General features: G+C 44.6%; 1 protein-coding gene across 3 annotated transcripts; it reads right to left on the bottom strand.

Moving 5' to 3' along the window:
* Positions 1 to 1,147: 1,147 nt before the first annotated feature.
* Positions 1,148 to 20,990, bottom strand: LOC124133925 (carbonic anhydrase-related protein-like). 3 transcript variants are annotated; one of them, XM_046498506.2, is made up of 9 exons: positions 20,570 to 20,990; positions 15,086 to 15,278; positions 8,060 to 8,254; positions 6,847 to 6,971; positions 4,166 to 4,261; positions 3,674 to 3,736; positions 3,532 to 3,583; positions 2,296 to 2,408; positions 1,148 to 1,900 (listed from the first exon to the last, which is right to left on the bottom strand). In XM_046498506.2, the coding sequence occupies exons 1-9, from the start codon at positions 20,609 to 20,611 to the stop codon at positions 1,763 to 1,765; spliced, it is 1,017 nt and encodes a 338-aa protein (XP_046354462.2). In that variant the 5' UTR covers positions 20,612 to 20,990; the 3' UTR covers positions 1,148 to 1,762. The 3 variants fall into 3 exon arrangements, with proteins under 3 accessions (XP_046354462.2, XP_046354464.1, XP_046354463.1); XM_046498508.2 differs by lacking the exons at positions 15,086 to 15,278; positions 20,570 to 20,990 and adding an exon at positions 11,897 to 12,324; XM_046498507.2 differs by lacking the exons at positions 15,086 to 15,278; positions 20,570 to 20,990 and adding an exon at positions 11,885 to 12,322.
* Between the last annotated feature and the right edge of the window lie 6,100 nt (positions 20,991 to 27,090).

The raw sequence follows: 27,090 nt of genomic DNA on the forward strand, positions 1-27,090 counted from the left end.
TTTTGGTGTCCCTTCCATCCAGATGTAGGGACCGGATCTGGGGTAGGTTAGGTCTTCAGCATCCCATGCTTGTCGTAAAAGGCGACTATCCTTGTCGTGAGAGGCGACTAATGGGGTTGGGTGGTTAGGCTCGCTGACTTGGTTGATGCCTGTCATTCGTATCCAAATTGCTTGGATCGATGTTCATGATATCAATCACTGGATTATCTGGTCAAGTTTCGATTATTTACAGACCGCTGTCATGTAGCTGGAATCTTGCTGAGTGCGGTGTAAAACAACAAACAAACAATGTTGTCCCAATCTAAGTTCCGAGAGTCGACATAACATTTCCTAGGGGTAGTCATAACAGTCAGTTTTTGGAATCATGTACCTTAAAGGTATCATATAAGACTTAGGACATATCAGATTTAATTGGCTAGTGGTGGTGTCGCCTATAGTTGGCTTGTCACCCCGAAGGTCCAGGTTTGACTCCGATATTGTGTGAAACCCATTCTTCTCATCCCCATTCTTATTGTGGCTTGAATATTGCTAAAAGCTAGGTATATAAAAGACAACTCCAATCAATAATGCTGAACAATGGTATTGCCACATCATCACATCACATCACATATATTAAAGTCAAACTTTTTTGAGATATGGTTTTCATCCTGTAATTAAAGTACATGTAAACTTTAAATTATTACATTTTGGAACAGGTGTGCACTTATACAGAGGTAGTATAATAGTATACTCATTGTACAGGGGCTGCAGAATACACACTAAATGGTGCTAAAAGTGGCATGAAGCATCTAAATGTGGCACAACATTAAACGTATACATATATATATATATTACTACTGTCATACATATACCCCACAAGGTAACATATCCACCAGTGCTGTGTGTATACAAATGTCTTTAACATGTACTGGCATTTGGGATCTGGTCAGGTCATGTGGAAAGGAAAGGGGAACAACATTGCCAAGTTAATAGTAACCTCACACAGTAAATCAGATGTGTGTGGTTAATTATGTTGATTTTGTTTGTTATTTAACGCCACACTCAGCAATATTCCAGCTATGTGACCATGGTCTGTAAAAATCGAATCTGGGCCAGTGATTGACATGAGCATCGATCTATGCAATTGGGATACGATGACATGCATCAACCAAGTCAGCGAGCCTGACTACCTGATCCGGATCGCCTCTCACGACAAGCATGGCCGACAAGCATAGTCGCATTTTACGGCAAGCATGTGTTGCTGAAGACCTGTTCTAACCCGGATCTTCATGTGTCCGACATTAGTACCTGAGATACCATTAGTACCTGAGATACCATTAGTACCTGAGATACTGGTCCCTGTAGTTATTGAGACAAAGCTTAATTTCACTACCCTTTCCGTTCCACCATGTCGTCACATTGATGAATTTGTAGTACCAACATCCTGTCCAGTTGAAAACCCAGATCTGGATGCTTGGTCCCTTGAATGTTTTACTCATACTACCTCCCAGGGTGGTGATACCCGGGAAGATATCGTTGAAAAGGAGGCTCTTCTATGTCCAAGGGCACCCTCAGTTTGTCAACATCGACTTCGTTCATCAATAAAATATCTCCAGTAGAGATTTGCCATTCCAGAGACGTTTTGCGTTTACAGACACCCACTCAAGTATAGGAATGTTCGTCACTATTAACACGTTCTCAACATCAATGTCTCCAAAAGAATTCCGCGCTGTATTATAAATATCCATGATGTCATGATCTGTCATAGGAGCGCCCTGATTGGTCAAGACTGGAAAGAAGCTCGGCACTTCCGCCCGTGAAGAGGCTGGATTGGCCGGAAGTTGTCAACCATAATTCCGTCATCTCCCACGCGAAGTATGTCGCCTTTGCTCGTGGTACGCAGGCGCCGGAACTCCTCTATCTGCAAACAAATGATGAACAGTCTGAGAAGGTTTAGTTCAAATACAGTTCCTCCCAAGGAAAGCGGATATTGACGATCCTCCTGATTCGGTAATCGAAACTGTCGGAAAAGTAGATATTTGCAGCTTAGATTCTGTGGGCAATTGAAACAGCCCTTGTCCAGAAAATATAATAAACCGTCTTTCACTCTGGTATTTAAACGGAATACTTCGGGGAGATTATTTTGAAATATACGAGAACAAAATATTTCCCTTATGGAGTGGATCGTTGCTCATAATATCAGCTATTGGGCTTGATTATTTACAGGCGGCCGTTAAATATAGCTGGAATATTGATGTGTTCGGCGTTACCAAACAAATCAAAGCCGATTTGAAGAGATCGGTCTTCATGGTGTACCTGCGGATGTGAGATCATCAGAGGGTACCGGAAGAGGATCCACGTCACCTCTTCGTTACAAGGGGGCGCTGTGAGCGAGCCGTCGTACGTCCAGAAATCTCTTAAAGAAGGGTCTGAAAGTATAGATACAGTTCCTGGTAAACACTTGCACAAAGCAGGAGGGGCACCTTGAAGACTTAGCGAAAAGTACAAAATAGGGACTATTGGCTTCCAACTGGGAGACAATATCTCATTTTCATACACTGCACTAATTATGTAAGGGGGATCTGTGCCTAAAATACAGGAATGCAGTATGTAACATAGGATGTTGACTCATGGATATGTGTGTGACAAGTGACAAGCGACTATGCAAGTGACAAGTGACTATGACACACGTGACTGTACGTGACACGTGGCTATATATGTGACAAGTGACAGGCGACTATGCAAGTGACAAGTGACTATGAAACACGTGACTGTACGTGACACGTGGCTATATATGTGACAAGTGACAGGCGACTATGCAAGTGACAAGTGACTATGACACACGTGACTGTACGTGACACGTGGCTATATATGTGAAAAGTGACAGGCGACTATGCAAGTGACAAGTGACTATGAAACACGTGACTGTACGTGACACGTGGCTATATATGTGACAAGTGACAGGCGACTATGCAAGTGACAAGTGACTATGAAACACGTGACTGTACGTGACACGTGGCTATATATGTGACAAGTGACAGGCAACTATGCAAGTGACAAGTGACTATGACACGTGACTGTACGTGACACGTGGCTATATATGTGACAAGTGACAGGCGACTATGCAAGTGACAAGTGACTATGAAACATGTGACTCTACGTGACACGTGGCTATATATGTGACATGTGACAAGCGTTTGTGCAAGTGACAAGTGACTTTGAGACACGTGACTGTACGTGACACGTGGCAATCTTTGTGACAAGCGGCTATGCATTCTGACAAATGACTGAATACGACACGTGACGACGCATGCCTGGGACACGTGGTTACACTGTAACAATGTGTTTAGGTCCTAAACACAAAACCTAATCACGTCCCTTGTCCCATAAGCTTGACATGTTTAGGATTGTTATTAAAGCTAAACGTGTTTAGGGTCTAAATATGGGAAAGACTATGTGACAGGTGACCATGCATGTGACAAGTGACTATGGGACACGTGACTTTACATGTGACACTGACTGCATGACACGTGATTATGTTTTGGCACCAACCTGGAAGAAGGCACGCAGGGTTGAAACCGGTCAGTAGGGATTTCTGACGACCCTAAAAATACATGGAAAATGAACATTATTTATCCAAATGAATGTAAATATTTCATTATATTTCTAAGATTGATTTAAGAATGTAGACTACCTTATATTGGACATCCTCGAGACCGTCGGTGATGACTCGCAATCCTTGATGCTCGCGGCCTACCTGCAAGGACAGGAACGACAGTGGGTGAGTATGGTTTTACGCCGCTTTCAGCGGTATTCAAGCAATATCACGGCAGGGGACACCTGAAATGGGCTTCACATATTGTATCTATGTGGTGAATAGAACCCGAACCTACGGTGACAAGCGAACGCTTTAACCACTAGGTGATCACATCGCCCCTCAGAAACGTCAAGACGAACCAACGTGCATATTTAATAAGTAGATAAGTTTAGTTTAGACTGTAAAAAAACTAATACATCGTAACACATAAGCGAGCACCCGTCAACGAGGTGTAGGTTTAAAGAGTGTGTCTTGTATTATATTATATTATATTGTATTGTATTGTATTGTATTGTATTGTATTGTATTGTATTGTATCGTATCGTATCGTATCGTATCGTATCGTATTGTATTATATATGTCACTCACTTGCGTGAAGAGGGATACAATAACCACGCCCCCTGGCCGACCCAAGGCATCCTCTTGGTTGTCTTGGTGACGGGTATTCCAGTGAATAAGTTGCACCTAATAGAGAAAGGCAAAAACATTTATATATGCACACATGCAGTGCATGGATGTGTGTAGCGCAAGCTAAATATCGAATGGTATAACCACTTTCATGATATGTATTGAGGGTTTATTCTCAGGAAGGCGACAGCTCATGGGGAGTATAAACAAAACGCTGAAACGTTTCACCTCTTGGCCAGGTAACCAATTAACTTGAACAAAGGCCACGGTGTGTTTAGTTAAGGCTTAGGGAAAGTTGTAAAATAGGAATGAGGAAAGTAAATTTATTTGATTTGTATTTAAGAATACCCTGAAATACCATAATAAAACATTAATTACAATACATTTTACAATATCAGTACAAATTCAAACACAGTTCATACAAGGTTCATACACAGTGACAATAACTTAAGTACAAATGCAGCATTGTCTGCGTAGTTGATGGGAGGAATGTCATCTCGTGTAACAGATCGTAGTTCAATAAATTACTGAGTTCGGTTCAGGTATGAGCGCAGTTCACAATTTCTAACCACCCGGCATTTTAATCCCCTAGCTACTGTGACAAAACGCCGGTCATTAGACACTGACTCATAGTAGGTTCGAATCCCGGACGCGACTCAACCCCAAAAGTACGAGAATCTGTACTTTACTAAGAAAGTGTTATCCCAAATATAACATTTGTTACATTTGACCACTTTCTTAATTGCATTGTGAATTCATGACTCATAGTTGATTATTCCAAATCTTCTATAAATAACACAATCTTATTGTACACACAACGTTACCTCTGTCTGAGAGAAACTTTTATTCTGTGAATGTTTAGGATGCCATGTGACCATTTCGCTGTAAAGATCGACGTGATTACATCTTGATCTAATCGGGATGTGACACGCTATTCGTCACTACCCGCATCTTTCCGTTACCTACAAAAACATTCGAGACCAGCCCGTGTCATTCCGGGATTACACAAACACGCTAGTGATGACAAATGGCCCTCCTGGTAGGTCACGGAAAGATGCGAGCAGTGACGAATGCTACAAGAAGGTATGAGCATGTTCCGGAATAGCACAAGGTCACAAATGCTTCTTGAAGGTCACGGAAAGATGCGAGCGTTGACAAATGATACGAGAAGGTATCAGCATGTTCAGGAATGGCACAAGGTCACAATTACTTCTTGAAGGTTACGGAAAGATGCGAGCGTTGACGAATGCTACAAGAAGGTATCATCATGTTCCGGAATAGCACAAGGTCACAAATGCTTCTTGAAGGTTACGGAAAGATGCGAGCGTTGACGAATGCTAAAAGAAGGTATCAGCATGTTCAGGAATGGCACAAGGTCACAAATGCTTCTTGAAGGTTACGGAAAGATGCGAGCGTTGACGAATGCTACAAGAAGGTATCAGCATGTTCAGGAATGGCACAAGGTCACAAATGCTTCTTGAAGGTTACGGACAGATGCGAGCGTTGACGAATGCTACAAGAAGGTATCAGCATGTTCCGGAATGGCACAAGGTCACAAATGCTTCTTGAAGGTTACGGAAAGATGCGAGCGTTGACGAATGCTACAAGAAGGTATCAGCATGTTCCGGAATAGCACAAGGTCACAAATGCTTCTTGAAGGTTACGGAAAGATGCGAGCGTTGACGACTGATACAAGAAGGTATCAGCATGTTCCGAAATGACACAAGGTCACAATTACTTCTTGAAGGTCACGGAAAGATGCCAGCGTTGACGAATGCTGAAATAAGGTATAGGCTTGTGATGTCACTGCCGTAGGCATATGTATGTCCCCCCTCAATGAGTCACGGTTTGAAAATGAAGGTGTATCTAATGCAGATGAATCAAAGACCCATATTACACCCTGCCTCCGGGCTAAACACAGGCTGACAATAGCCTTGCTTCCCTCGCGCATGCACAACATCACGTGTGGATTCCGGAGGAGAAAACATCCACAGTACCCCCACTGTACCCCCACTGTATGTGTGTTTGTTTGTAGCTTAACGCCGCTCTCAGCTCTATTACAGCTGTAGGATGGCGGCCTGGGTCAGACTGACCAAACGCCCAACGCCGTTCGAGTACGATGACACACAATCAACCAGTCTCAGAACCTGACCACCGGATTTAGTCGCCTCGTGCTAGTTGTGTCGCCTCGTGCGGCAAGCCTAGCTCGGAATCCCAGAGAGATCATAATTATCACACTCGGATTATCGCCGATGCTAAATTGCCGGGAGTCCGTTGGTTCGTTTGAGTAACCTTGTTGATTGTATGTCTTCGCATCCGAATGACCATTGCTCGTGATATCAACCATCAGTCTGCCTGTCACAAATTATAGTATTTACTGGCCGTTGTGACAGTGCTGAAATAGTGTTGATTGCGGCGGAAAACAGCATTCACACACACTCCCTCCGCTGGATCCAAACAATGATCCTTATATGAGAGTATCCAGCCGCAGTTTAACTGCAGCATGGTATCTCAGTGGGCTTGCACTATAAAATCGGCGTTGGGCCAGACTAGCGCGCGCGCACGCACGCACGCACGCACGCACGCACGCACACACACACACACACACACACACACACATCACCTAATAATGGAGTACTTACTTCCATAGGAAACGCCTTGTTGTTGACGGTATGCTCGGAGCCCCGGGAGTCATCCCGACCCCAGTGGAAGCGGATCTCCCCCAGCTCGTACTCACTCCCGTGGGACAGGGGACCCCCGCTCAACACTGTAGGAAACAACAGAGCAATTGTTAAGAAACATTTCTATGTCCGGAACACCTCACACCAACATGCGTGTATGTTGTTGTTTTCAGAACAAGTGAGTAAATGAGTTGTGTTTTACGCCGCTTTGAACAGTATTACAGCTATATCACGGCTTCTCAGCTTGATGTGGGGGGAAAGCCCGAAGTAATGCAGGTCTTAGACGTTTACCATTCTCTTGGGTGAAACCAGACGGAAATCGAACCCACGATCATAGGTTTCTGTCGTGCCGAAAGGACGCAGCTCTGCACAGCGATATTGCTGCACCTCAGACGACTTGGCCACCCGTGCACCCATTTTCAGAACAAACCTTTAAAGATATACTTAATGCTCCACGGCTGGCCATTCAGGTTCGACCTAACCATGCCGACACTGGGATAAGTGTCCTATTTAAACACAGCGTTAGTGAGTGAATGTTGTTTAATGCCGCAACAGCAGTATCCCAGCCCATTCAAACATACTTGACCAGTGACATGTACAACGACCCATGCCATCGGTACCATGATACCCTATCATTCAAGTCACAGGAGCCTGCATAACCTCCCAATCCCCATTTTATACATCATGAGACACTTGTAACATATTCCAACAAAGTGAGCGAGTAAGTGAGTGAATTGGATTTAACGCCGCTTTTAACAGTATTCCAGTTATATCACAGTGTGTCAGCTTAATGTGGGAGGAAAGTCCGAAGTGATGCAGGTCTCAGACGTATTTCACTTCGGTGAAACCCACGAGCACGGGTATGGTGCTGACAAACCTAGAAACATAATCGGGGTGAACCGAGATTCGAACCCACAATCATAGGTTTCTGGCGTGCCCAAGGGACGCAACTCTGCACAGCGACTTGCGGCGCCTTAGATGACTGTGCCACCTGCGACCCCATATTCACACAGATGATGCCAGATGATGAATTTGTCCGTGAAATCAAGGTACACATTTTCTGAGAGTGGTTATCATATTTTGCGACGCCATTAAATATATGTGTTGTGATCCATGACCAAAAGACCTGCAAATTTGAAATACAAATAACCTGAGTAAATATTCATTGAATTACCTTGCTTTGACCTCGGGTAGATGACCAATGTGTGACCGTTGTTAAGTATTTCTGTGTCACGTGATGTGCTGTATGCGAAGGTCATCTGACTTTTCGTCAATGAAGGGTCGTACACGGCGTCTTGTGAAAACAGGTTGATCGGCGACTGACGTTTTCCTTTTGTCTCTGGGTACATAGCCTTCCATTCTGGACAATCTGGGAAGAGAAGAACATTGGCTTCTGAAGCTCAGCCACTTGCTCTAAGGTTGGCCAACATTTAGTCCCAAAAATAAAATGATCTTTGTTAAAAAATAAGGGGGTGGTGGGCGGTTTGTACCAGTTTCGGCTTATATCTAAGAAATAAACGACGAGTGGAAGTTGTTTTTCCTACAATAAGTGAGTGAGTGAGAATGGTTTTACGCCGCTTTTAGCAATATTCCAGCAATATCACGGCGGGGGACACCAGAAATGGGCTTCAATAAAACAGGGAGAATAAACCATGAGGGGCTCTAGGGGAGGGGATGTTACTAAAATGTACAAACTTTGATAACATTTACCCGTATTTAAATAATGATGACTCCCTGAATAGAATCCGTTTTCGCAATGTCAGACATGTGTATACTTTTTTTCCGTTTATTTTCGACTATGCACGAGGTTAATTCTCAACCCTCGCACTTCAAGTTTCTTTTTCAATGTTTCGCATATGGCCCTTTGTTTTTGACAACCAACCACGGCCCATTGAACAAATTAATTTCAGTGCCTATCGCTGATTGATTTGAACATAATTTAATTCTACAATTTTTGTAATGCTGCGCTTCGCTGACGTCGCAGTATTTATCATTCAGTGAATGACCTCCGGCTTTTTTGTAAGGGATGGTAACCCTAACAGCGCACCCTGGTGGCGGGTCGTGGGAACACGAGCAGACAATTAACATTCCAATGTCTGTCAGGTCGACTTGTAATACATACCTAAGAGATGATAAAACTTTACTCGCTTTGAGTGTATATATAATACGACCATGGTGACTGTATATATTTGAAGAACGACCCGCCTAAGCAATTGTCTGCATCAGCAGACAGGTGTTCAAGCAAACACTGAAATAGTCCAAGCGTTTGTATCAAGACTGATTTTCGTCAGCTTTTAAAGAACGGTTAACAAAAGACGAAAAACATCACTGTGTTGGTAGCCGCTTTGATGATGTGTCTGAAACCAATTATTGTTTATCCCGCTATAATATGATCTAAATTGTCAAAAAGCGACGCAAAAAGAGGAGAGTGAGTGAGGGTAGTTTTACGCCGCATGCAAGAGCCCTGATATGACTGATGTGGACAGAATCTGAATAAAGCAGATGACTTCTCCGTATCTCGTTACATGGCATAACATTGTCATAAATGTTACAAAGGTTATGATGGGGTCAAACTGGACTATGTAGTGGGGCGACCCGTGAAGATCCGGGGTAGAATATGACTTCAGCAACCCATGCTTGCCGTAAAAGGCGACTATGCTTGTCGTAAGAGGCGACTAACAGGATCGGGTGGTCAGGCTCGCTGACTTGGTTGACGCATGTCATCGATCTCAATTTCGGGGATTGATGCTTATGATGTCAATCACTGGATTGTCTGGTCCAGACTCGATTATTTTACAGACCGCCGTCATATGGCTGGAATATTGCTGAGAGCGGCGTTAAACAACAAACAAACAAACAAACATGTAGTGCGGCACACTGATTTACAAAAAAAATCAGTATTAAACACAAGAAATTAATACCTTCTGTATCATCCTCACAGCAATCTAGGTAATAAATGTGTGGTATATAAGTGACCTTCCCAGTGTGATGTATGTGAACACGTGGCAGAATCCATGTCAACGAGACAACGACACGAGGTTCACAGCCTGTAGTGTATACCGTTAAACTCAGGCCGTCAAGTTACATGGTTTTCAAAACCGCAATCAATAAACACAGGATTGTTGGAATGAGTGATTAACGCTGCAGTCGGCACCATTCCAGTAAAATGACAACCGCCTCCAACTATAAAAATAAGACAGGTCCAAACAGCCGTGGTTGATAGCATGAGCACCGATCCATGCACACCGACGGTTATGATGACACACAACCGTCAAAGTCGGGGGGGGGGGGGGATAGTTTTTGAGACTGGTTCAGAGGACCAGTGAAAACTTGGATTTTTAATAGTAAACAGTTCTATTTGAATCAAGTTGGAGACAAGTGATACTTGTGCAAATATTTGGTTCGCCCCGATTATGTTTCTAGGTTTGTCAGCACCATACCCGTGTTTGTGTTTTTCACCGAAGTGATAAACGTCTGAAACCTGCATCACCTCGGGCTTTCCTCCCACATTAAGCTGACACGCCGTGATATAACTGGAATACTGTTAAAAGCGACGTTAAACCCAACGCACTCACTCTAGTTAAGCTAATTGTTTGGTGTGATTGTGCTCACCAGTAGTCCTCTCGATTTTTCATCGATACTGGAGGTCAATAGATCCGGGTTAGAATTGGTCTTCAGCAAACTAGGCTTCTCGTAAGAGGCGATTACCGGGGCCAGGTGGCCAGGCTCGCTGACTTGGTTGATACAGGCCATTGAATCCCAAATGCGTAGATCGATGCATGCACATGATATCAATCACTGGATTGTCTGGTCCAGACTAGATTATTTACAGACCGCCGGCATACCGAAATTGGCAAAGTGGGTTTTAAACCCACGATCATGGGTTTCTGGCGTGTCCAAGGGACGCAACTCAAGATATCCAGAACGAATTTCAGAGCCTCAGACGACTGCCTCCATAACTTCCTGATGCGTAAACATGGACACCATAGGGTAGGGGAGGGGGAGACGATAGGAGGGAGGACGCGGGGTTGTTTTTACATGCCTATGTTGTCGTCTATAGTAACTCACGTCTTGCCATCTATGACATGCCAACAATACTTTTACGGGCAAACTCCCCTGAGCCACACTCCCTCCCTTTCCTATCATAAGTCCGTTAAATTCTATCATTCTTTGTATGAGTTGTAAAATGTTATCAAGTACAAAATATGACCTCTGCCCTCCCCCTCCCCAACACACACACACATCAAAATGACACGCCGTGATAAAAATGAAGTATTGTTTAAGGCGGCGTGAAACCAATCCTACTCAACAATAATAATTTATGAGTTTAACCTTAACCAATTTACGACATCATATTAAGACACACAGACATTATCATGTCAGGCAGTGAGCACGTTCAACAATATCGGTTGACTCTTGAAGCACTGACATAATTCCCCATGCAAACATAACATCGACAAATTTCAAAATGGGTCACAAATCGGAAGGAAACCTATTTTAGTCCTACGACTTCGAACAGATGATTGACTTCCTCAACCCTTTACCCTTTGCAGATGCGAGCTCCGATCAATACACGCTGACAGTAACGCCACAGCACAACAGCTCTTTATACCGTTAGATGACATGAGCGACCTCGTCGCCGACGACAGCACTGCCACGGCCTTCATACTTATATATACATACCACTTTGCAGGTTAGCTGTCAAAAGTATCTACACTGTACATTTCACTTTACACTGTTCTCTGTCCGCGCTGGCATCATCAACATACGACACAACCAATTACGACATCTGTCAATGGCGGATTTATCAGTAAAATGTCATTTGGTTTCTCATGACAACGGAAGGACAGAGCGATCTGAAATCAATGCATAACATGGTTGATGCATTCAGAGAAGGTCACGACTTCACGACAGTATAACTCTGTGAAATGGACTACATACAAACCTTTCGTATTTCTAATTTAAACATTAATGTAAAATACACTTAAAGAGTACGTACTTGAATTCACACCTTCAAACTGAACAACATTGGTTCTCTGTAGTTTCCGATTAACCCGGGTCGAGGTATCCATGGCGCTGCCCTGCGACGGAGGGTGATGGACACTGTCTCTAGGGCAAGGGTGCAGCACAATGCAGAAGCTACCCGTATCTTGCAAGCATGTCACCTGACAACACTGATACACAATAACTGCCGCCACCGAAATACCCGTGAATTATGCGCGCGCATCGTATAATTTACTCAGCGGTATCTGGGTGTGGCTCCATTCGAGGCAAGATGGGGATGTGGTGTCCGGCTTTCTGAACGCACTGGACAGTACTTGGGTATCCTATCCACATCTCTTCCGTTACGTCCCGCTGCCAGTATGAAGGTGTGTCGATATAATGAGGCGATGGGTTAATCTGGCTAATTAAGGTCATATATCTACCTGTTGTATATACTCCAGCTGTCAGAGACAGACCATCCCGCGTGGCCATCAAATATCGATTGACGCATATCCCTATATAGTGACAATTAGAGTAATGATATTCAAAGGGAGCTTAATGAACCATTGTTCCAGTCGTCGGATTAAGGGATTATACTGCTGTAGTCTGGCGAAGTAACGTGTACTATTGTCATTCAACTATAGGCACAGCGTTTGTTGAAAGAAAGTTCATTAATTAAAATGTTTCAGAATGGAAAGTCGTATCTTATTTCAAAATCTTCCACCAGATGATCCCACTAACCAAACTATTCTATAAAGAAGTGACACCTATGTCGTCGTTTACAGGAAAATCAAAACTAAATTAGTCGTTTTTAACAGTGTTCCAAATATTATGGCGTGCCCACGTAATGTGGGAGGAAATCCAGATATGATGCAGGTCTCAAACGTTTACCACTTTGGTGAAACTCACGCATGGGCATGGTGTGACAGACCTAGGAACAACAGGGGTGAACCGGGATTCGAACCCGCGACAATAGGTTTCTGGCGTGCCCAAGGGACGCATCTCTGCACAGCAAACTGCGTCGCCTTAGAAGAAATGGGCCATTATTCGTTATTGGACATACCCTCCTTCCACAATGATACACCTTTGGGATGTTGGAGGGATTGTATCCCAGTTTCGCACAAGTTTTTTTCTTGGATGTCCAATACGTTCTCCACAGCCATTATGGCGTCATTGCTAGGGCTTTCTTCATGCTTGGGATCAGGGAATATAGAAGCGTGGAGGAGCCAGATCCGTAGAATGAGAAAGGTGCTCAAAGAGTTCAAACACAAATTCGCGGATTGTAGCCATGGCAGTGACTGATTGTGCACTGTTGCACTGTCCTGATGGAAGAGCACATATTTATGTCAGCTTCCCACGTCTCTTAGTCTCAGTTTCATCGCGTAATTGCTTCAAAAGTACAACATAATATGGTCCGTTGTTTGTCTGGCTTTTTGGAAGATAGTCCACCATGATGACACGCTCGATATTCCAGAACACGGAGGTCGTAACTATTCCAGCTGACCGGACATTCTGCTGTCCACCTCGTTACGGTGACATAGGGAAGGACATCCTTCCCCAGGGTAGTACTCATATATACTGATGGCAACGAAAAAAGGAATCATGAAAAATTTAGGAAAATAATCTTTTACTCTTAGCTTATTTGAAATAGCGCATACAAATTAACACATGTCAGAATCAAATGTTGAGATGAGTTTGTGTGCACTGTCTCCAACGCGTATTTGGTAGACAAGCCTTTTAACTGTGTCTTTTGACCATTTACTGTGACAGCGGAACAATTTGTTCAACTGACTCAAGTTTTTGAGGATACCTTTATTATATCATGTAGGCCCAAAAGAAAAGATTTCAGAAATTCGCAATTCCTTAATTCTGTGTGAGCCTCAGAACTTACTCCATGAACCCTCTTAAGGTGATCGTTTACACTTCGTCATGCCGGAATACCTTCACAATATAAACAGGTGAATTCCTACCATTAACATTATCCTCATTAGCTTTAACTAATTTATACCAATTCAAAATATGTAGAAAAGTATTATCGAAATGGTAAGACATTGTTTTCCCCTACAAATGAAGGTGGTAAAATTGAAACCTTAACAGGAACTATGGCACACCAACGCCGATCTTACTGTTTCAAGACGTTAGACTAGCGCGTTTTGATACTACCGTTTCACAGCGGGGGACCTAGGATACATTTTCATAAATAATAAAGTCTCTAAATGGAATACGTTCCAGGGGCTCTGAGACTTTCAGAGTTTACTTGATTAAATCTCATTTTGGAACGAGTAAAACAGAAGTACAGTAAACTACGGTTATAATGTACTCAAAGGGCCACTTTTTTTAGTTCGTTATAACCGTTGTTCGTTATGTGCATATATACAGCAAATATAAAGCAAATTGCCGGGACCCTAAAATAATTTCGTTTTATCTGTCAGTTCGTTATAAGCGTGTTCGTTATAAACGTGGTTTACTGTATGTAATACATGATACGTTTAAATATATAAAAAAATGTATCGCTATATGGCGAATGGATTAATGAATATTGTGTAACGGGTTGTTGCCACGTATTTTAGAAAATGTCAATTGCAAATAAACAGTTCCGCGTGTAATAAACACACACCCGTACCTATTGTAATACGCAGCATAACAGCCCAGTACAGATACCACATGGCTTGTAGAATCCTCAGGATTATCGAGACCATATCGAACACGAGCAAATCAATATTAATAAACCAGGAAATATTAGCCGGTCCCAATGGCACCAGTTGCCATGGTGACAATGCTATTATATCAGATTTGCAATACTTTGAATAGCAATATTACTGGAGATGTGTTAGGTCAGTGACAAGGCGAGATAATTATTTATTATTCAGACACGAACATTCCAGGTGACACCATTACCGAAAACTGGGTCAGCGTCAAGCTGGAGGTGCGCCCGAGTCACTTACGTTTGTTTGTTTGTTGTTTAACGCCGCACTCAGCAATTTTACAGCTATATGACGGCGGTGAGTAAATAATCGAGTCTCGGCCAGGCAACCCAGTGATTGACATCATGAGCATCGATCTACGCAATTGGGATACAATGACATGCATCAACCAAGTCAGGGAGCCTGACCACCCGATCCCGTTAATCGCCTCTTACGACAAGCATAGTCGCCTTTTAGGCAAGCATGGGTTGCTGAAGACCCATTCTACCCCGGATCTTCACGGGTCCACTTACGTTTGTACATGTAGCGGTCCGTCCAGTCCTTCAATGTTGGGTCACATGTTACTATGCCAGCTGAGAGACTGCTGGAGAGGCGCCGGTGTGAGCCATCCCGGGGGTAGGGGATGGTGCTGCTAGAGTTCCGACGGATGTCTTGACTTGACTGCTGCATGGTCGGCGTTCCAGGCAGGGGTAACGTGGAAATTACCTGAAGAGGAAACGTGATAGACCTTTAAACGAGGCGATTTTATGACACTCAGTTAATATTCCTTGAAAACTACGGGATTCTTTTGATCCGTCAGAGGTTTCAAATCACAATATCAATATGTACAAGCTGATTTGACGACCGCATCACGCTGCGCGTTCCAGGATGCGCTGATTGTGGTTCGAATCCCAGTTTCGCCCCGATTATGATCCTTGGTATGCATCCTACCCATGTTCGTGGGATTGACACAAGCGGTGAACAACTACCACCAGCTTGGTTTCCTGGGTATAGTGTAGCCTGGACTACGACATCTCTTGGCTTAATTTGACATGTCATATACTGAAATGCCAATGGGCTTTAAACCAAACTCACTCACTAACAGAATACATTAACCGGACAGTTCTAGTACATGGTCTGTGGTCACTATTTGTCTGTAGAAACAAGTAAGTATATAATGGCCATTGGAGGAGCGAGTGAGTTGGGTTAAACGCCGCTTTTGACAGTATTTCAGTTATACCACGGTGTCAGCTTTAAGTGAGAGGAAAGCCTGGAGTGATGCAGGTCTCAGACATTTACCACTTTGGTGGCACGGATTTGGTGCTGACAAACCTAGAAACATAATCGGTGCGAAACGGGATTCAAACCCACAACCACGTAGGTTTCTGTGAAATATTATAGTGTATATAATATACTGAAATAAGACATGTATGCACTTCAGTGACAAATGTTCTGAGCCTCACATCTGAGAACAACATCTTGGGTATATTAAAGTTATACAGCATAGGACACACAATCAAGATGCCTCAGAGCTCTAGCACTAGCACTGACGGGTGGGACTGAATGGACGAGGGTCCCCTTGTCTCAGCACCCATCGGGCCTCAAGTTGCACTGAGCTGTGTTTTAGATACACTGATGTGTACCAGATAGGCATGTGATAACAGTGTTAGAGACCACGTGTTAGTTCGGTGCCAGCAGTGGCGATTCCTCCGCTGCCAAAACATCTGTCCTATATATAGTTCCGACCACCGCAGTGACAAGTAGCATCCACATTCCTGTACTGCATGGAGACGTCGTTTGTTTCCCGTGCCTCACATCGCCTACCCTCTGTGACTGCAGACGCCATATACAAATACAATTTGTTTTAAATCCGCTGAGTCATATTCGTACTAAACCGATCCTTTTGGTTGATATTATGAGCAATAATCCACGCGTCGGGGTACGAAGACACGCAATCAACCAAGGAAACAAGCCCGACCACCCGATCCATTTGTTTGATATGAGCAATAATCCACGCGTCGGGGTACGATGACAAGCAATCAACTAAGGGAACGAGCCCGACCACCCGATCCATTTGGGTGACATGAGCAACGATCCACGCGTCGGGGTACGATGACACTGAGTCTGACAACACTTACGACCAGCATAACATGTTTACCAATTTTAACACCGAATCCCCACGGGCGAAATGTATCATAAAAGTTATATAATGAATGTCTAATAAAAATGTCTGATTTGAAACTACGGCGCAAAGGCGACTATGCTTGTCGTAAGAGGCGACTTGAGGGATCGGGTGGTCAGGCTCGCTGACTTGGTTGATGCATGTTATCGACCCAAATAGCCTGGATCGATGCTCATGATGTCAATCACTGGATTGTCTGGTCCAGACTCGATTATTTACAGACCGCCGTCATGTAGCTGGAATATTGCAGAGTGCGGCGTTAAACAAAAAACAAACTACGGCCATAAAATTAGATTTTGCAAATCACTTGGTAATGTGACTGTTTTCGCGACACTCTTTTCTCACGGACTATATTCAGAAATATAATGACTCGACCCCTATGAACCCAGGAAGTGGAGTCGTTCAACATCAAACTCAACGGCGCCGAAAGTGCGAGCATGACAACACAGCGGATTGACTACACGTCAGTAAAACTGTCGGGGGATTGTTTTCCCTAAAGCACGCAGGACAAATAACGCTGTAGAAATCAGTAAGTGTGGAATGGGTGGATGTGTTATAACTTGAGAACGCGGCTATAAACAAGTGTTCAAGAGTACTCAGGTCCTAGGGTACTTGAGGCACGGCAATAAACTAAACGGGTTGTCATCAACACGTTGTCGTTCCCCGAATTAAATTCAAACACATCTTTATTTATACACAGCTTTACAGGGACACAACCTTTGGTTGACATTACTATTGATAACTGTTTGCGGGTGGTTTGAAGGACAGGAAATATCCTAGCGTCCCAACGTTATATATTACTCGAGTTATAGCTCCACACGACTCCTCGATTAATGGATATACCCGACTCCTACTCGAGTAATGGCTCCACCGTCTCCTACTCGAGTAGAACTGGCTACCCCTACTAGCTCTACCCGTTTCCTACTCGAGTAATGAATCTCCTGCTGGAGTAATGGCTCTATCCGACTCCTGCTCGAGTAATGGATCTATCCGACTCCTACTCGAGTAATCGATCAATCCGACTCCTACTCGAGTAATGGCTCTATCCGACTCCTACTCGAGTAATGGCTCTATCCGACTCCTACTCGAGTAATCCATCTATCCGACTCCTTCTCGAGTTATCCATCTATCCGTCTCCTACTCGAATAATGCCTCTATCCGATCCCTACTCGAGTAATGGCTCTATCCGTCTCCTACTCGAGTAATGGCTCTATCCGACTCCTACTCGAGTAATGGCTCTATCCGTCTCCTACTCGAGTAATGGCTCTATCCTACTCCTACCCGAGTCATCCATCTATCCGTCTCCTTCTCGAGTAATGGCTCTATCCGACTCCTACTCGAGTAATGGCTCTATCCGACCCCTACTCGAGTAATCCATCTATCGGACTCCTACTCGAGTAATCGATCTATCCGACTCCTACTCGAGTAATCAATCTATCCGACTCCTACTCGAATAATGTCTCTATTCGACCCCTACTCGAGTAATGACTCTATCCGTCTCTTACTCGAGTAATGACTCTATCCGATTCCTACTCGAGTAATGGCTCTATCCGACTCCTATTCAAGTAATCGATCTATCCGGCTCCCACTCGAACAATTGCTCTATTCGACTCCTACTCGAGTAATCGATCAATCCGACTCCTTTTCGAGTAATGGATAAATCCGACTCCTACTCGAGTAATGGCTCTATCCGATACCTACTCGAGTAATCGATCTATCCGTTTCCTACTCGAGTAATGGATCTATCCGTCTCCTACTCGAGTAATGGATCCATCCGACTCCTACTCGAGTAATGGCTCTATCCGACTCCTACTCGAGTAATCCATCTATCCGAATCTATCCGTCTCCTACTCGAGTAATGGATACATCCGACTCCTACTCGAGTAATGGCTCTATCCGACTCCTACTCGAGTAATCCATCTATCCGACTCCTACTCGAGTAATCGATTTATCTGTCTCCTACTCGAGCAATCGATCTATCCGACTCCTCGAGGAATCGATCTATCCGACTCCTACGTGAGTAATGGCTCTATCCGACTCCTACGAGAGTAATGGCTCTATCCGACTCCTACTCGAGTAATGGCTCTATCAGTCTCCTACTCGAGTAATGGCTCTATCCGACTCCTACTTGAGTAATGGCTCTATCCGAATCCTACTCGAGTAATCGATCTATCCGACTCCTACTCGAGTAATGGCTCTATCCGTCTCCTACTCGAGTAATGGCTCTATCCGACTCCTACTTGAGTAATGGCTCTATCCGAATCCTACTCGAGTAATCGATCTATCCGTCTCCCACTCGAGTAATGGCTATATCCGTCTCCTACTCGAGTTATGGCTCTATCCGTCTCCTACTCGAGTAATGGATCTATCCCACTCCTACTCGAGTAATGGCTCTATCCGACTCCTACTCGAGTAATCGATCTATCCGTCTCCCACTCGAGTAATGGCTCTATCCGACTCCTACTCGAGTAATCGATTTACCCGTCGCCTACTCGAGTAATCGATCTATCCGACTCCTACTCGAGTAATGGATCTATCCGATACCTACTCGAGTAATGGATCTATCCGTCTCCTACTCGAGTAATCGATCTATCCGTCTCCTACTCGAGTAATCGATCCATCCGTCTCCTACTCGAGTCATGGCTCTATCCGACTTCTACTCGAGTAATGGCTCTATCCGACTCCTACTCGAGTAATGGCTCTATCTGACTCCTACTCGTGTAACCCATCTATCCGATTCCTACTCGAGTAACCCGACACTAACCCCAAATCCACAAAAAGCCACACTCATACTTAAATGAAACGAAAGTTGAAGTAGCCATCTCACGCCTCAGACTCGGTCACAAACAGCACCATGATAAGGTATGCCCATCTTGCAATCAACCTGAATCCATTGCTCACTTGTTACTGGATTGTCAAGACCATGCCCCAGCCCGGGCTCGGCTAAAACAAGAATTGCAGTTAGATCCGCTATCTGTCGTAGATATCCTCAGTCAAGAGATGCAATAGCGAAGGCAACACTAATTCAGCTACTTAAAAGTATATACATAAACTGAACCGCCAAAGAAATTGTATCAATACTATCAAAAAAGAAACAGGAATGGTATCAATAGTAAACCTCCCAATAGATATGTGTACCCTAGTCACACACGAGTCCCAGGACCCATGAAGACCAGGGTTAGAATTGATCTTCAGCAACCCATGCTTGTCGTAAGAGGCTACTAATGAGATCGGGTGGTCAGGCTTGCTTACTTGGTTGATGCATGTCATCGTATCCCAATTTCGTGGATCGATGCTCATCATGTCAGTCACTGGATTGTCTGGTCCAGACTCGATTATTTACAGACCGCTGGAATAATGCTGAGTGCGACGTTAAACAACAAACAAACAAAATATGAGTCCCAAAGACGGACGGATCAGCCGAAATTACCCAGGCAGAAGGTGACTTCTAAAACACCTTTAAGCAACAACAACCCGCCATCCATCCAGAGAGTACGGAAGCCTTTTGGGGCCATTTGTTTTTTTCTGTTTTTTTCTTGAAATTTCAAGATACTCAGTTGAGATTTCAAGATACAGAGTTGAAAGTTCAAGATACTAAGTTGCAATTTCAAGATGTTATGTTGAGATTTTAAGGTACTAAGTTGAATTTTCATGACACATACTAAGATGAAATTTCAAGATAATAAGTTCAACATAAATTTCAACTTATCTTGAAATTTCAAGATCACTATCTAGGAATTTCAACTTAGTATGTATCTTGAAATTTCAATATAACATCTTGAAATTTCAAGAAAAAAACAAATGGCCCTAAAAGGCTTCCGTAAGAGAGACATACCTTTGCAGTCACCCCGAGTACGTTTCCGCTCGAGTTGTCCATGTTGTTCTGGTACACCAGACACTGACTCACAACGGTGTGGCTACCATCTACACTCAGCTTCAGCCGCTGTTAAGATGCTTGCTCCTACACCTCCAATACGTCCGCCCAGTACCAGTACATCAGCGTCTGTGTCACATACAAACACGCGTGTCCCTACACATGGTGCACCTGCATCACCGACACATTGATGCATACGATACAAGTGCCCGATACATAAATAGAGTGTCTATCAAACCGGAGACACAGCTGGCGACTTTCCCGTCACCGACTGTCACTCGGTCTCACTGCAGCTCCAGACAGCTCCTGTTTGTCGTGCCATGTCGGTAACACCGTAATGGAGGGAGATTATGTCCATCACTGAGCTCCATACATCGCCATCAGCTGAGGGCTCTACTCAATCAAGGTTATTTTGGTCCAAAGCGTCTAATGGACATTTCTTAAAGGATTATACCCGGTCCTAAACTCCACACGTCACTCGGGAGCACGACTTTCATTACCGCTACAGGTACAAATAACTTTATTCAAAATGACATATTAGGAAGTTAAGTTCAGAGTGACTCTTAGAAATGGGATAACTGTTTACAAAAGAGCTGTGTTATCAGTACACAAAGGCATTCCACGAGGGCTTTACCTGGCCAGCGTTCTGGGTTCGGGATCCGTCAGGTGTGAATTTCTTCATCATTTCTTCTTCATGATCAATGTGATGGAATTCTTCCATATACTAGTGTGATATAGATATGGTATTCACCAGCGTGTAAATCAGCTTGATGTGTAGTGGTGAATGGGTCAGTCCGGACTCTTTCTTATCAAAGCCACTCAAATGGACTTCATTTACCCCGTGGCCAATCAGGTGTTGGCCTCTGCCTGCATGCTGTAGTACATGGAACTGTTTACTCTACACTGACCTATGTCAACAGGGCCTCGGTGCTTCTTTAATGAACACTTTAATTCAGTTAGCTTTGAAGACTGTTTAATATTGGTTCATGCTTGTTAGCGTCACGATGTGAAACTAATCAGACATTTGTAAGGCGGCGTCCAGTATTGTCCCTGTTCTGACTACACTCTGGCTTTGACATCTCATTACACACAAGGTCTAACATTCAGCTCGCTGTGGTTTATGAGTGGACAGTTACCATCAACCATAAATGCATGAATGTCAATAGCGGGAGCCTATCGCCAAGGAAACTCAATCAGGGACAGCCAACGTTCATTGCAGCGCGTGAAGCATGCGTTTTAAGTTTTGTTTGTTTCTTGTTTAACGCCGCACTCAGCTACAGTCCAGACTGCGGTCTGTAAATAATCGAGTCTGGACCAGACAGTCCAATGATTGGCATCATGAGCATCAATCTACGCAATTGGGATATGGTGACATGCGTCAAAGTCAGCGATCCTGACAACCCGATCCCGTTAGTCGACTAAGACATAGACGACGGAAGGAAGACACTGGTCAGACATAGACGACTGAAGGAAGATACTGGTCTGACTCAGACGACTGAAGGAAGATACTGGTCTGACACAGACGAATGAAGGAAGACACTGGTCAGACACAGACGACTGAAGGAAGACACTGGTCAGACACAGACGACTGAAGGAAGTCACTGGTCAGACACAGACGACTGAAGGAAGACACTGGTCTGACACAGACGACCGAAGGAAGACACAGGTCAGACACAGACGACTGAAGGAAGACACTGGTCAGACACAGACGACTGAAGGAAGATACTGGTCAGACACAGACGACTGAAGGGAGACACTGGTCAGACACAGACGACTGAAGGAAGACACTGGTCAGACACAGACGACTGAAGGAAGACACTGGTCTGACACAGACGACTGAAGGAAGACACTGGTCAGACACAGACGACTGAAGGGAGACACTGGTCAGACACAGACGACTGAAGGAAGATACTGGTCAGACACAGACGACTGAAGGAAGACACTAGTCTGACACAGCCGACTGAAGGAAGACACTGGTCAGACACAGACGACTGAAGGAAGATACTGGTCAGACACAGACGACTTAAGGAAGACACTGGTCAGACATAGACGACTGAAGGAAGACACTGGTCAGACATAGACGACTGAAGGAAGATACTGGTCAGACATAGACGACGGAAGGAAGACACTGGTCAGACATAGACGACTGAAGGAAGATACTGGTCAGACATAGACGAATGAAGGAAGATACTGGTCAGACACAGACGACTGAAGGAAGACACTGGTCAGACACAGACGACTGAAGGAAGACACTGGTCAGACACAGACGACTGAAGGAAGACACTGGTCAGACACAGACGACTGAAGGAAGACACTGGTCTGACACAGACGACTGAAGGAAGACACAGGTCAGACACAGACGACTGAAGGAAGATACTGGTCAGACACAGACGACTGAAGGAAGACACTGGTCAGACACAGACGACTGAAGGAAGACACTGGTCAGACACAGACGACTGAAGGAAGACACTGGTCTGACTCAGACGACTGAAGGAAGATACTGGTCTGACTCAGACGACTGAAGGAAGACACTGGTCTGACACAGACGACTGAAGGAAGACACAGGTCAGACACAGACGACTGAAGGAAGATACTGGTCAGACACAGACGACTGAAGGAAGACACAGGTCAGACACAGACGACTGAAGGAAGATACTGGTCTGACACAGACGACTGAAGGAAGACACTGGTCAGACACAGACGACTGAAGGAAGACACTGGTCTGACTCAGACGACTGAAGGAAGATACTGGTCTGACTCAGACGACTGAAGGAAGACACTGGTCTGACACAGACGACTGAAGGAAGACACAGGTCAGACACAGACGACTGAAGGAAGATACTGGTCAGACACAGACGACTGAAGGAAGACACAGGTCAGACACAGACGACTGAAGGAAGATACTGGTCAGACATAGACGACTGAAGGAAGACACTGGTCTGACTCACACGACTGAAGGGAGATACTGGTCAGACACAGACGACTGAAGGAAGACACTGGTCAGACACAGACGACTGAAGGAAGACACTGGTCAGACACAGACGACTGAAGGAAGACACTGGTCTGACACAGACGACTGAATGAAGACACTGGTCAGACACAGACGACTGAAGGAAGACACTGGTCAGACACAGACGACTGAAGGAAGACACAGGTCAGACACAGACGACTGAAGGAAGACACTGGTCTGACTCAGACGACTGAAGGAAGATACTGGTCTGACTCAGACGACTGAAGGAAGACACTGGTCTGACACAGACGACTGAAGGAAGACACAGGTCAGACACAGACGACTGAAGGAAGATACTGGTCAGACACAGACGACTGAAGGAAGACACTGGTCTGACTCAGACGACTGAAGGAAGATACTGGTCTGACTCAGACGACTGAAGGAAGACACTGGTCTGACACAGACGGCTGAAGGAAGACACAGGTCAGACACAGACGACTGAAGGAAGACACAGGTCAGACACAGACGACTGAAGGAAGACACTGGTCTGACTCAGACGACTGAAGGGAGATACTGGTCAGACACAGACGACTGAAGGAAGACACTGGTCAGACACAGACGACTGAAGGAAGACACAGGTCAGACACAGACGACTGAAGGAAGACACTGGTCTGACACAGACGACTGAAGTGAAGACACAGGTCAGACACAGACGACTGAAGGAAGATACTGGTCTGACACAGACGACTGAAGGAAGACACTGGTCAGACACAGACGACTGAAGGAAGACACAGGTCAGACACAGACGACTGAAGGAAGACACTGGTCTGACTCAGACGACTGAAGGAAGATACTGGTCTGACTCAGACGACTGAAGGAAGACACTGGTCAGACACACACACACACACACACACACACACACACACACACACACACACACACACACACACATGTATACCGGTGTATTGCAGTCAACACCAACACTACTCTAATGTCGGTATGTTTGAAGTACCTACATGACAGGTATTTATCATACATGTGGAGGTCAAGGAGCGCTATCATTCATAAGAGGCTCCAGCGAATACACTGCCGGGCAAAAGAAAGTATACACCCATGTTTGATGGTGACTGAAAATGAACCAAACAAGAAATGATTATTCGAAGGTGATTTGATGCGGGTGTCATAGTTGTGTGTTGGATCGCAAGTTTACAATGTTTCAGTGACTGCCTAGTAACGTTTTCATAACGTTTGTAATGTTTTGGTCAAATTCATTTTTCAAGTCTGTTTTTTCTTTTGCCCGGTAGTTTATATACTGTATAGGTGTCGCTATGCTGCAGAGACGTCCTAACGCCTGTTCATACGTGCCTATATAAAAGACACATGAGAAGAATGTTCGATACAATTTGCGTATGACTTTCCGTATGGACTGCGTGGGCATTAGAATATATCCCAGAAACCTAAGCTTGTGAGAGGCGACTGGGTGTCAGACTCTTTGATTGCTTGTCATCGTACAGCACGGAACCGTTATACATACTATCAATCACTAATTTCCATGCCGCATTTTTTTATTTACAGGCGGACGTCATATATACTGCTCAAGACAAGTTACAGAACACCCACCATTGGAAGGCTCTGTGTTGCAATACCAAACAGCCATGAAAGATTAACGATAGTCATATGAAAAATATCGGGTGTTCTTTGACTTCTTTTGAGCAGTATAATATAAACAAAAAAAGACAAAAATCATAAATCAGGTCACGATTGGAAATGGTAATGAGGCGAGGCCGTAGTCTTGGTCCTATTTCAAGAGGGGTATGTTCCATGATCTGAAACCCATTTTAGCCTAGGTGTAGACGTTGTTATTGGTGAAACTTAGAAATTATCTTTGTATGATTAGAGAAAATCGCCAACTGCTAGATTGTTACATATCCAAACATTTGCGTATGTATTACTGTTTTCGCAACTTGAATCCAACTTGCTGGGAATGCCAGTTAGCTAGGTGCCCCTTTAACACCGCGTGCTAATCGTGCTGCTCCAACCCATCCAATTTGTCTTTGAATTGCTCCAAGCGACAGTATCACTGTAACATAGCAACCGTAATATGGTGTGACCTCATCTAACTACATGGTTAATAACATAAAAATCCAGATTTGTCCCGAATCTAGTCCTTGGTCTGTCAGCATCATACGCTCTCGTGGAGTCACCAAAGAGTTCATGGCACAATTTGGCTTTCCTCCAACATTAATTCAGCACGCCGCGAAACGTTACAAATACCGTTCAAAGAGGATCTAGACCCAGCTAACTTGAAATTGGGGTTTATAGCCTGTGCTGATTTATGGCATATACCCGAGGAGAGAAAGCTGTGGGAAAGTCTTACTTTCACAAAGCCTCTTTCCGAGGGTTTTACAATCGGTGTCACAGCATGAACAGCAGGTATGGAAGGGACGTTGTCACATTGTCGTATTGTCTCCCTTACAAAAACAAACAAAAAGTATCAAAATTAATCAAAGCGCGACATGCCGTAAAAGGCGACTAACGGGATCGGATGGTCAGGCTCGCTTACTTGGTTGATGCATGTCATCGGTCCCAATTGCGTGGATCGATGCTCATGTTGTCAATCACTGGATTGTCTGGTCCAGACTCGATTATTTACAGACCGCCGTCATATAGCTGGAATATTGCTGAGTGCGGCGTTAAACAACAAACAAAGCGCGACGATGCGATAACGCCACATTTCGACTATTTGTCACATTGTAGCCCTTTGGAAAAATAAGAAATATGGTTCAAAGCACGACAATGCGATGACGCGACAATGTCCCTTGTTGGGGTTAAACAAAGCGGGTGTGACTCTGACGTAACAGTACGCCCATTCTGCTTGTAACACCTGTCTCACAGTGGATATCAGCGTTCCAGTCTGCCGAAATATACTCACAGTACACACACATACAACTGTTGTTACACTTGTACTGAAACCAATGAAGAGAAGAGAGGCATAACTCACCTGTGTATGGTGTTCGTCAGTCATGTGGGACAGGTGCTCGCAGTGGTCAACGAGACTCGCCTCTCCTGTATATATATATATACCACTGCCTTAACAACCTCCCCATGTGGTACGTGTAGTCTAGGTGTTAATGATAAAGATTTCTGAAAATATTGCGCTAATAGAACTCGTGCGTATTGTCCTCTGTGCCAACGGTAGGGCACTCTATCCAGCCGACCGACAACGCCCTTCTCACCCACCTCTAAACGCCGCTGTGGGCTTCACCCCTACCTGTGACCAGTCGACGGACAACGCCCTTTACCCCCACCTCTAAACGCCGCTCTGGGCTTCACCCCCTACTCGTGACCAGTCGACGGACAACGCCCTTTAACCCCACCTCTAAACGCCGTTCTGGGCTTCACCCCCTACTTGTGACCAGTCGATGGACAACGCCCTTTACCCCCACCTCTAAACGCCGATCAGGGCTTCGTCCCCTACTTGTGACCAGTCGACGGACAACGCCCTTTACCCCCACCTCTAAACGCCGCACAG

Source organism: Haliotis rufescens, unplaced genomic scaffold (assembly GCF_023055435.1).
Source record: "Haliotis rufescens isolate VD_foot unplaced genomic scaffold, xgHalRufe1.0.p SCAF_17, whole genome shotgun sequence".
Taxonomy (NCBI): domain Eukaryota; kingdom Metazoa; phylum Mollusca; class Gastropoda; order Lepetellida; family Haliotidae; genus Haliotis; species Haliotis rufescens.

Bases quoted from the DNA above. Each gene is read 5' to 3' on its own strand.
- LOC124133925 (XM_046498506.2), bottom strand. From the start codon at position 20,611: ATGGACAACTCGAGCGGAAACGTACTCGGGGTGACTGCAAAG. The intron at 3,737-4,165 runs GTGAGTGACATA...CTGTCCTTGCAG, and splicing joins TTGTATCCCTCTTCACGCAA to GTAGGCCGCGAGCATCAAGG. The intron at 2,409-3,531 runs GTTGGTGCCAAA...CTATACTTTCAG, and splicing joins CCCTGCGTGCCTTCTTCCAG to ACCCTTCTTTAAGAGATTTC.